General features: G+C 50.0%; 1 protein-coding gene across 1 annotated transcript; it reads left to right on the top strand.

Moving 5' to 3' along the window:
• The first annotated feature begins 1274 nt into the window (after positions 1-1274).
• On the top strand, positions 1275-10592 carry LOC118216661 (long-chain fatty acid transport protein 1-like). Its single transcript, XM_035398034.1, has 13 exons — positions 1275-1818; positions 2193-2360; positions 3227-3621; positions 3976-4140; positions 5157-5226; positions 6060-6151; positions 6518-6627; positions 7035-7244; positions 7778-7904; positions 9020-9157; positions 9292-9456; positions 9815-9961; positions 10133-10592. The coding sequence occupies exons 2-13, from the start codon at positions 2194-2196 to the stop codon at positions 10288-10290; spliced, it is 1944 nt and encodes a 647-aa protein (XP_035253925.1). The 5' UTR covers positions 1275-1818; position 2193; the 3' UTR covers positions 10291-10592.
• Positions 10593-10623: the final 31 nt, after the last annotated feature.

Below are 10623 nucleotides of genomic sequence, written 5' to 3'. Positions count from 1 at the left end.
TGTGAGAAGGTCAGCTGTATGAGAAAGGTACAAGAACCTGAGCAAAACACAACCAAAATAACGATACACGGAGGAGGAACAGTGTTGTCTTCATCTCACTTTATTCCATACAGTTGAACATTTTTAAAGCAGGGGAGTCACAGTGCTATTCTATATCTTTTTGCCATTTTTTTAAAATGTGTGCACATATGCTGCAGATGTACATATAAAATAGTTTAATGGTTTGTAGAATCAATATTGAAACCAGCAGCTAGCTTTGTTGCCAGTATATAATGGTCAGGCCACACAAACACAGACAATGCAATGGATGTCAATATTGCACTTTTCTTCCTAATTTGCAGTTTGAAATAAATTATTATTATTGTTGTTGCTGTTGTTATTACTATGGTTGTGATGATGACCATAATGATGGTGATTATGATTATTATTATTTGTAGTAGTAGTCGTGGCAGTAGTAGGACTGTTATTATTATTGTTATTGTTGTTGTTTTTATGAATAATAATTTTTTTTTTGTAAATCCATGTGCCAATGGACAGCATACACTTAGATTTAGTCTCTAAAAGTAAGACAAAATGTCCTCCCATTTGTTTATCTTTCATCTTATAAAGACTTGAGGTTGTTTTTTTTTTTGCATATTGTCTTTTTAATGCTTTTTGAGAAATTTTCAATAAATTAAGAATAATTTAATGGTTGTTTTTTTTCTTTGTGTACCTTAAGAACTTTTGTGTCTCAGTGTGTTTGAATCCTGTTCTGACTTTCAGTTACTTTCCCAAGAGTCCCAACGCACCCTTACCTCACTCACCCCATATAACCACCCCTCCATCAATCACCTTTTTTATTTTCCCCACTCGTTATTCTATTAAAAATGAATGATTTAATGAATATGAACAGACCAGTATACCAGTCATATTATTCATAAGAAATTTGTTTTAAAGCAATAGTTCTGGAATTGACTAATTACATCAATAGAAACATTTACATCACATTAATAAAATAATAATAATTAAATTTGGTCAGTTCCTCAAATACTACAGTGGTTTTTGAGGAAGTGACCAGATATTATGGTAAATAACAACCAGCTATCGTTCTCAACCACGAAATGACCATAACAAACTGTGTGGATGTGATTCAACAATACTCTACAAACAGCCGCGAATAAGGCGCATCCCACCTCTGACGTCATGAGCCTCTGACCAATGGAGCATAGGAATCGTTCGACGGGCATCTATTGCTTCTAATAGCTGAAAAGAACATGGCAGTTCTGTGGTAGGAGAGGTGGGGCCTGATAGGTCCGGGTATTATTGTTGGGTTGGAATTATACGGTCTACGGTTGGAATGAGCAGCTCGGGAGCGAGGATACCCGGTCCATTAACTGGCCATAGTCAAATGGGGACCTGGAAGTTACGGACTTGTCTCTGTCGGCCTAGCACTCAGAAAGTACAGGGAAACAGATTTGGCTTTAGGATATTTATTACGTTTTTATTGTGTTTTTAATCCGCATGTATGAAGCCGAATGTGGTTTCGCTACACACTACAATATACTAGCTTGTGATTTTATTATGGTGTTGATTATTACCGCGAGCTAGCTATGCTAGTTCGCTACTGCTCCTGTTCAAGTTGGCTACAAGTTAACAAGATAAGTCACTGAACCCGGCCTAACGCACTTTTTAAGTGTATCCTATTCCATTCACCGGTAGCTACGTTTGGGAATTGCCGACGACAGCAGATTTGAAAGCGGGCGTAACAACGGAACTAGATAAAGCAAAACTTGCTGGTACCGTTTTAGCCGTGGAAGAACTATCTGGCTAGCTACAAATGTAAGTGCGCCTCTGTGATATGTAGCAAATATTGTGTTACTGTCAGACGTAACGATGTATCTCAGCTCTTCAAGTAGGCACGCGGTCTTGAATGCTTTGTTTGTAGCTTGCCAACTAGGCAACTGCCTAAATGATTTAAGTAGCTAGTGTAGTAGCTAGCTGGTTGCCGTAATTGAAAATGCTTAGCCAGCTAACGTTAGCTTTCTCTCCCGTGCGTGCTTGCTAGCGGGAAAAGATAGCACTTGCATAGCTGGCCAAATACAGTTTTGAAATCATAAATGGTTTACTCCATAGGTTTGTAGTTCACAGAAGGATTATTTTGCTCACTTGTCCTCCTGTACCCAATGTGTACTGTCCTCTCCTCTCTATCCTAGCATGCGGGGTGCAGCCAGTGTCTCTGCATCTTTTGGATCCCTGAGTCTGCTCCGGCTTTTTGGGTTACCCTGGTCCTGGAGCCTGGCGGCTTGTCTGGGGGTCTACCTGGGGACAGGGGGCTGGAGGTTCTTGTATGTTGTGGTCCGCACTGCCAAGAGAGACCTTAAGTGAGTGAGGAAAACCCCCTGTTGCTGCTTCATTACCAGTGTTGGGAACTAGTAACTGAATTACGTTTAGCATCAGTTTTCTGATAGTTCAACTGCATTCGAACGTTAGTAGCAGGTGTAGTAGTTCATTTTGAGGTGTGGCTAACTATAGGAACTGCCAACTACCCTTGGCCCTAAAATATTTTTTCCAGCCCCTTTGGCCAAATAACACTTGTAAACACTTGCCATCCCCTTTGGTCCTCTAACTTTTCCCTCTAATCTTGATTGGTGAGAAGTACTCCACTCCACTATAGTTGCAGCCCACTGCCGATTGCCACACTGCTGGGCACACACTGAGCTGTATAGTGGTTCTCCCTGTGTGCTGAAAGAATTGCTGACACATGCGTCATGTCTGGGGAACATGATAATGATCATTTTTTTGGTAATTGTTTGACAAAGTTGTTTGAACTACTTTTTTTTGAGTAATTGTAGCTTCGCAAGCTACATTTCTCTTTAGGGCAGCTTGGCTGTAGTTCAACTAATTTGTGTGGAGTAATTGGTAGTTTGTAATACTACGCTTTCAGTGTAGTTTCCCCAGCACTACATAGTCATGATATAGTCCATAGTTTCAAGATATGTGTGTGGTGAGGTTTGGTCAGATTTTGCTTTTCTAAAGCGACAGTGGCAAGGACAAACTCCCTGTGGCATTTCATGTAGCTATATTGATTCCATTCAATAACGACAATACTGGGCTGTTTTTACACATTCTTTATTACGTGACATACAAATATGCTCAGTTAAGCATTGCAATAATATGAATTACTCTTTTACTTTCATCAAAAGATTTGGAATGGAACGGTCTTCCCCTCTCTCTCGTACTCCCCTAGTGGTCTGTACGTGCTACTGCGCGTGAAGCTGGCCCTGCATCGCCACATGCGTAAAAGCAGCACCATCCCTTCCATCTTTGCCCAGACGGTGGCGCTGCACCCCGACAAGCCGGCACTGGTGTACGAGGCCACGGGGGAGACCTGGAGCTTCTCCCAGCTGGACCAGCTGTCCAACGCGGTGGCCCACTGGGCGCTGGGCCAGGGCTGGGCCGCGGGCGACGTGGTGGCCGTCTTCATGGAGAGCCGCCCCCAGGTGGTGGCCCTCTGGCTGGGCCTGGCCAAGGTGGGCGTGGAGGCGGCGCTCATCAACTTCAACCTGCGCCGCGATTCGCTCATGCACTGCGTGGGCGTGTCGGGCTCACGGGGGCTGGTGTTTGGGGCGGAGCTTGCGGATGGTGAGTGGATGTTGGGGTAGGCACGAGGCAGTGATGTTATCTTGCACATAACGCACTCAACTATGTGTAATACAAAGTGTGGCAAGTGTGTGCTAGTTTTGTCGCTCATTAATGTCAGCGTGTGTCAGTGCTCTATGTGTGTCAGTGCTCTGACTATGTCAGTGTTTCGTCTGTGCCTGCCAATGGAGCAAAATGCTGTACGAACACAGGCGTGAGCGCAAAAGAACGAAGCTGGACCACCTGTCTCTCTCACGGTGTGTTCCCACCTCTCTTTTCACCCATCCCCTTCTTCCCCCGTTTCTTTTGTTTCTTCATTTTCTCTCTCTCTCCGCCCTCCGCTCCCTCTCTCCCCAGCCGTGCTGGAGGTGAGTGCGTCTCTCAGTCAGTCCATGGTGCGCTTCTGCTCGGGGGAGCTGAGCCCAGATCGCCTCGCCTCCCTGTCCGCCCTCCCCCTGGACCCCCTCCTGGCCTCGTCCCCCCGGCTGCCCCCTCCCTGTACCCTCCGAAAGGGCTTCAACGGTAAGAGTACTGCTACCTGTGCCACCACCGCCCCTCCCCCCCCCCCCCAAACCCATGATGCATAACTGTTTCACACTTTCACGCACTCCTGTAGTATTGACCAGTGCTGTTTGGCATCTCTCTTTTTCTCTGTTGAAGTCTCTGTTATCATGGCTGCCTCTGTAGCTCTATCAGGAAAAAGGGTGGTTAGTTATTGTTTCAGGCAGTAACAGGACTGACAGGCGACCTTCTTCACACTGAGTGTCTCTGGGTCTCTGAGGTCACTTTGACTTAGCAGGGCCCAAACAGAGCTGCTGAATCATTCACACACACACACACACACACACACACACACGCACGCACGTGCACACCCACATACACACACACACACACACACACACACACACAAACAAACACGTCTCTCTGGGTCACGGTGTCCCAGCGTTCACAAGCTTAGTGTGTTCGGGTGATTAAGGTGGCATGTGTAACGACTGACACTAAGCTGGAGGGCCCCATGACACTGGAATCTCAGAACCGGAGCGGCTGTCTCTCTCTCTGATAGTCTCATCTCTCCCTCCTTCATCCCTCTTTCCATTTAGTCTTCATTTCATAGGCTGCATTTTAATATGAAAAACCTCACTGTGAAAAACAGAAGGCTCATGGTGTTCACAGATAAGAGTGAACAGATCTGTCTAAAGAGCAAACATGGTTCATCCCTCTTCCTTTCTCTATTTCACTCAATCACTTGTTCACCAGTGGCCAGACTCGAATGGTATGTAACCTTTCCCCTACATGTTTATCTCTCTCTCTCTCTCTCATTCAACCTCTCCCTCCCTCCCTCTCTCTCTCTGTCTGCCTCTCTCTCCCCCTTTCTGGCAGTGCGGTTGTTTTGTGCATGTGGGTAGTGTGTATATGGGTGACTAGTTCCCCTTTGTGACACCGCCCGTTCGCTCTGTTGGATGAGCGGGTGAGGGCGTCTCTCTCTTCTTTCTTCAGCTCCACCTCTCTCTCTCTCTCTCCCCCCTCCATCTCTACAGATCGCCTGTTCTATATTTACACCTCTGGCACCACGGGACTTCCGAAAGCTGCCATTGTGGTCCACAGCCGGTGAGTGTGTCCCAACGTGAGCCGTAATGGTGCAGTCCCTCACAGTCCCTCAGTATAGTTGTTGATAAAAGGGTGGTTCACTTTCATGGTTTGTTTTTCAAGATATCGTTTCATTTTTTTTTCGCTCAATGTTTCAATGGGCCCCAGTCTGTTTTTTTGTGTGTGATGAAGGATATTTTACATGCAGAAGTTTCTGATATGCCGGTTTTTCACAACGGCTGGTTTAGGGGCATTTCCTGGTGTTTGGTTTAAAGCTCTTATTAAAAAAAAACACCAGAAGGAATCCTGTCCCTTTAAACTGGCAGCAGCTTATAATTAGCAACATGTTTACAACTGGAACATCAGCTGATGTCACAATATAGTCATTGATATTGCAGATTTCTGAAATGGGAGAGGCTAGATTATAAAAAGTGCTGTATTTTCTATATGGTGAAACCAAAATGTATTTCAAAAAATACCCTTTCATAGAAGCTGAGAATCTGCACTTTTACCACATGTGAATAGTGTGATTTCGAATTGTAAAATTGTGGAGTACAGAGCCAAGCCAAGAAAGAAATTTAATTGTCCCAAACATTATGGAGCTCACTGTGTATATATATATATATATATGTATGTATAGGCTAGCATTATGTGCTTATGGTCATGGGCTTAGCTCAAGGACACAAGACCAGTGACTTACCTGGGTATTTCACCAACACCCTTCCTTCGCTGTCCTGGGTCCAGCCTATGGGTATGGACATGTTTTGCTGTACAGTTAGTATAGCTCTAGAAGGGTCTCAAATTCTCTAATCTCCGTGGCGACCTCTGACCTCCTTGTAATGCTCTGTCTCCAGGTACTACCGCATCGCTGCTTTCGGCTACCACGCCTTCGGCATGCGTCCCGATGACATCATCTACGACTGCCTGCCCCTTTACCACTCTGCAGGTGTGTGTGTCTGTCTGTGTGTGTGTGTGTCTGTATGTGTGTGTGTGTGTCGGTGTGTGTGTGTGTGTCGGTGTGTGTGTCGGTGTGTGTGTGTGTGTGTGTGTGTGTGTGTGTGTCTGTGAGTGTGTGTGTGTGCGTGTCGGTGTGTGTGTGTGTGTGTGTGTGTGCGTGTGTGTGTGTGCTGTAATCTGTGCCCTTGTGCCTGTTCGTCTGTGTGATTCCTGCTCCTATGCAAATGCTTCTTTATGCTTCTTTCCATATTATTTAGTTTATGCAAATTTGACTTTCAGTTTATTTTCGTGTGAAAATCTGTGCCTGCATTCTTGTTCTCACCCTGCCTTTTGCCCTCTCTTTGCCCCCCCCCAGGTAATATCATGGGGGTGGGTCAGTGCCTGATTAATGGTCTAACAGTTGTGGTGAAAAAGAAGTTCTCAGCCAGTCGCTTCTGGGAAGACTGCATAAAGCACAACTGCACAGTGAGTGATGGGTCAAAGAGCCAATGGCATACAGCTTAATGAGGGGACAGCCTGTCTTAGCACAAGCAAAATGAATAAACATGACCAATGACCGATTGGTCATGGTATTTGTTTTGCGTCAGACATTGGTTGTGTCATTAGTTTTGCATGTGCTGAAAGGTTTGGCATGTGCTAAAGGTCTTAGTCCTAAATCAGGCCCATTTCCTAATTTCCCTCCCATTTCTCTTACCCTCCCCTCCATACCCTCCCCCCCATCCCCTCCTCCCCCCCTCGTCCCCCCTCGTCCCCCCTCGTCCCCCCTCGCCCCCCCTTGTCCCCCCCTTGCCCCCCCTCATCCCCCCCTCGTCCCCCCCTTGCCCCCCCCCTCGTCCCCCCCTTGTCCCCAAACCCGCTCCACGCTTGCGCAGGTGGTGCAGTACATTGGGGAGATCTGCCGGTACCTGCTGTCCCAGCCGGTGCGTCCCGCGGAGCAGGGCCACCGGGTGCGGCTGGCGGTGGGGAACGGGCTCCGCCCCAGCGTGTGGGAGGCCTTCACCGAGCGCTTCCGGGTCGCGCGGGTCGGCGAGTTCTACGGGGCCACCGAGTGCAACTGCAGCATCGCCAACATGGACGGCAAGGTGGGCGGGGTCTGCACCCGGGGCGTAGGCGGAGTCGCCGCTGAAGGTGGAGGGCCGTTTGGGGGGGGGGGGGGGGGGGGGGGGGCGGGGTGCGGGGGCGCGGCTCAGCTTCCCCACGCAAAATGGCGGAGGTTACACTCCTCGATGCTAGAAGCCACTGTAATAAAACACTGTTCAAGCCCTGAGCCTGTGAGATAAAATGTGAGGGTTTGCTTTGTAGTTCCAGTGCTGTATGTGGTAGGGATGTGGGTGTAGTTTTCCCCACCCCCTTTCTGAGATGGGGGTGTGTTTTTGCAGTAGTACCCTCCCCATTCTCAGATAGGGGTGTGTGTTTTTTGTAGTGGTACCCTCCCCATTCTCAGATGGGGGTGTGTGTTTTTTGCAGTGGTACCCTCCCCATTCTCAGATGGGGGTGTGTGTTTTTGCAGTGGTACCCTCCCCATTCTCAGGTAGGGGTGTGTGTTTTTGCAGTGGTACCCTCCCCATTCTCAGGTAGGGGTGTGTTTGTGAGTGTCTCCACCCTCTCTTTCTAGGTGGGGGCGTGTGGGTTCAACAGCCGGATCCTGCCCAACGTGTACCCCATCCGTCTGGTGAAGGTGGACGAGGAGACCATGGCACTGGTACGGGACGGGGGGGGGCTGTGTGTCCCCTGTCGGCCTGGTGAGTAACCTGCAGCCCATGTACACCCACCCCACTGAACCAAAGGCACCAAAACCACACCCACCCCACTGAACCAGAGGCACCAAAACCACACCCACCCCACTGAACCAGGGGCACCAAAACCACACCCACCCCACTGAACCAGGGGCACCAAAACCACACCCACCCCACTGAACCAGGGGCACCAAAACCACACCCACCCCACTGAACCAGAGGCACCAAAACCACACCCACCCCACTGAACCAGGGGCACCAAAACCACACCGACCCCACTGAACCAGGGGCACCAAAACCACACCCACCCCACTGAACCAGAGGCACCAAAACCACACCCACCCCACTGAACCAGGAGCACCAAAACCACACCCACCCCACTGAACCATGGGCACCAAAACCACACCCACCCCACTGAACCAAAGGCACCAAAACCAAACCCACGCCACTGAACCAGGGGCACCAAAACCACACCCACCCCACTGAACCAGAGGCACCAAAACCACACCCACCCCACTGAACCAGGGGCACCAAAACCACACCCACCCCACTGAACCAGGGGCACCAAAACCACACCCACCCCACTGAACCAGAGGCACCAAAACCACACCCACCCCACTGAACCAGGAGCACCAAAACCACACTCACCCCACTGAACCAAAGGCACCAAAACCACACCCACCCCACTGAACCAGGAGCACCAAAACCACACCCACCCCACTGAACCAAAGGCACCAAAACCAAACCCACGCCACTGAACCAGGGGCACCAAAACCACACCCACCCCACTGAACCAGAGGCACCAAAACCACACCCACCCCACTGAACCAAAGGCACCAAAACCACACCCACCCCACTGAACCAGGGGCACCAAAACCACACCCACCCCACTGAACCAAAGGCACCAAAACCAAACCCACGCCACTGAACCAGGGGCACCAAAACCACACCCACCCCACTGAACCAAAGGCACCAAAACCAAACCCACGCCACTGAACCAAAGGCACCAAAACCACACCCACGCCACTGAACCAAAGGCACCAAAACCACACCCACCCCACTGAACCTCGGGCACCAAACCCACTCCACTGCCGTTCATGTACCCCCCCCCCCCCCCCCAGGGGAGCCGGGGCTTCTGGTGGGCCGGATTAACCAGCAGGACCCCCTTCGGCGTTTCGACGGTTACGCCAGTCAGGATGCCACCAACAAAAAGATCGCCCACGACGTCTTCAAGAAGGGAGACTCCGCCTACCTGTCAGGTACGCCCCCCTCCTCCCCAAACTCCCCCCCTGTCCGCTGTAGCGGCTGGTCTTTTGCAGTGGTGACGCATCCACAGAGTGAAGGTGATTCCCTGGCTCCTCCCACCCTCTCTGATCTCCTTTCCCTCTCTCAGGCGACGTTCTGGTGATGGACGAGTTGGGGTACATGTACTTCCGGGATCGCAGTGGGGACACGTTTCGCTGGAGGGGGGAGAACGTCTCCACCACGGAGGTAGAGGGGACCCTCAGCACACTGCTGGGGCAGGCTGACGTGGCCGTGTATGGAGTGGCTGTACCAGGTGAGAGAGAGTGCCTTACCTGTACCAGGTGAGAGGAGAGTACTGTACCTGTACCAGGTGAGAGAGAGTGCTGTACCTGTACCAGGTGAGAGAGAGTGCTGTGCCAGGTGAGAGAGAGAGAGAGAGAGTGTACCTATACCAGTTGAAATACGGAGACAGTGTACCTATGGAAAATTAGAGAGGGAAAGAGAGAGTACCTGTACCAGATGAGAGAGAACATGTACCAGGTGAGAGAGAGAGTACCTGTACCAGGTGAGGGGGTAATATAATTGCATGGTACAATATAAAACCCTTATGTGTTTGCTGTGCCAGTAAGGCATTGATCTCTCTGGTCTCTGACTCCCTGTTTGGCTGGCAGGCGTGGAGGGCAAGGCGGGGATGGCGTCCATTACAGACAGGACGGGGCAGTTCGACTGTGCCACCTTCCTCCGGGAGGCTCAGAAGGTCCTGCCCCCTTACGCCCGTCCTGTCTTCCTCCGCATCTCCCCACAGATGGACACCACAGGTAAGGCTGCCCAGCCAATCAATGCAATCGACGTGCTATGCGGTAATAACACTATATAAGTTTATGATAATTACATTTTGTGTTGTGCCTTCTACTGTGCTGTGTGTAGCTACAAACATATTATCAGTTTGTCTGAATCTCCTTCTCCCCCCCCCCCCCCCCCCGTCTCAGGCACCTTCAAAATTCTGAAGACCAGGCTACAGAGGGAGGGATACAATCCACGTCTCACAAGTGACCGGATCTACTTCCTGAACTCCCGTGCTGGGCAATACGAAAGGGTGAATGAGGAGTTGTATACCACTATAGTGGAGGGCAGGATGTCTCTATGAGACAGACAGACCGACTGACGGGGGGAGGGTAGACAGACTGACTGACGGGGGGAGGGTGGACAGACTGACACACCCCGTCAACACTCCCCTCTCCCTCTCTCTCTCTCTCTCCAGAGTTTCCATAGGGACGACGAGGCCTCTTAAGGGCGCGTGTGAAAGGCGACCGGTCGGTAGTGTAGGTTAGCGCTCTTACTGTTACCCTTTCATTTGGAGTGATGCGGCTGAATTTTGGAGAATCGGGGTTGAGTTTGTGAGGTGCACGCTGATGACCTCAAACCTGGCTGCTGAGAAAAGTCTGACTTTAAAAAAAGTGGGCGGCTGGGTGGGAGGGAG

Source organism: Anguilla anguilla, chromosome 17 (genome assembly GCF_013347855.1).
Source record: "Anguilla anguilla isolate fAngAng1 chromosome 17, fAngAng1.pri, whole genome shotgun sequence".
NCBI lineage: Eukaryota > Metazoa > Chordata > Actinopteri > Anguilliformes > Anguillidae > Anguilla > Anguilla anguilla.
Note: the sequence above shows the minus strand (reverse complement) of the source record. Positions and strands in the feature narration are given on the sequence as shown.

Coding starts and splice junctions, on each gene's coding strand:
- LOC118216661 (XM_035398034.1), top strand. CDS start 2,194: ATGCGGGGTGCAGCCAGTGTCTCTGCATCTTTTGGATCCCTGAGTCTG. Junction 6,152..6,517: donor GCCCCTTTACCACTCTGCAG/GTGTGTGTGTCT, acceptor GCCCCCCCCCAG/GTAATATCATGGGGGTGGGT. Junction 7,245..7,777: donor TCGCCAACATGGACGGCAAG/GTGGGCGGGGTC, acceptor CTCTCTTTCTAG/GTGGGGGCGTGTGGGTTCAA.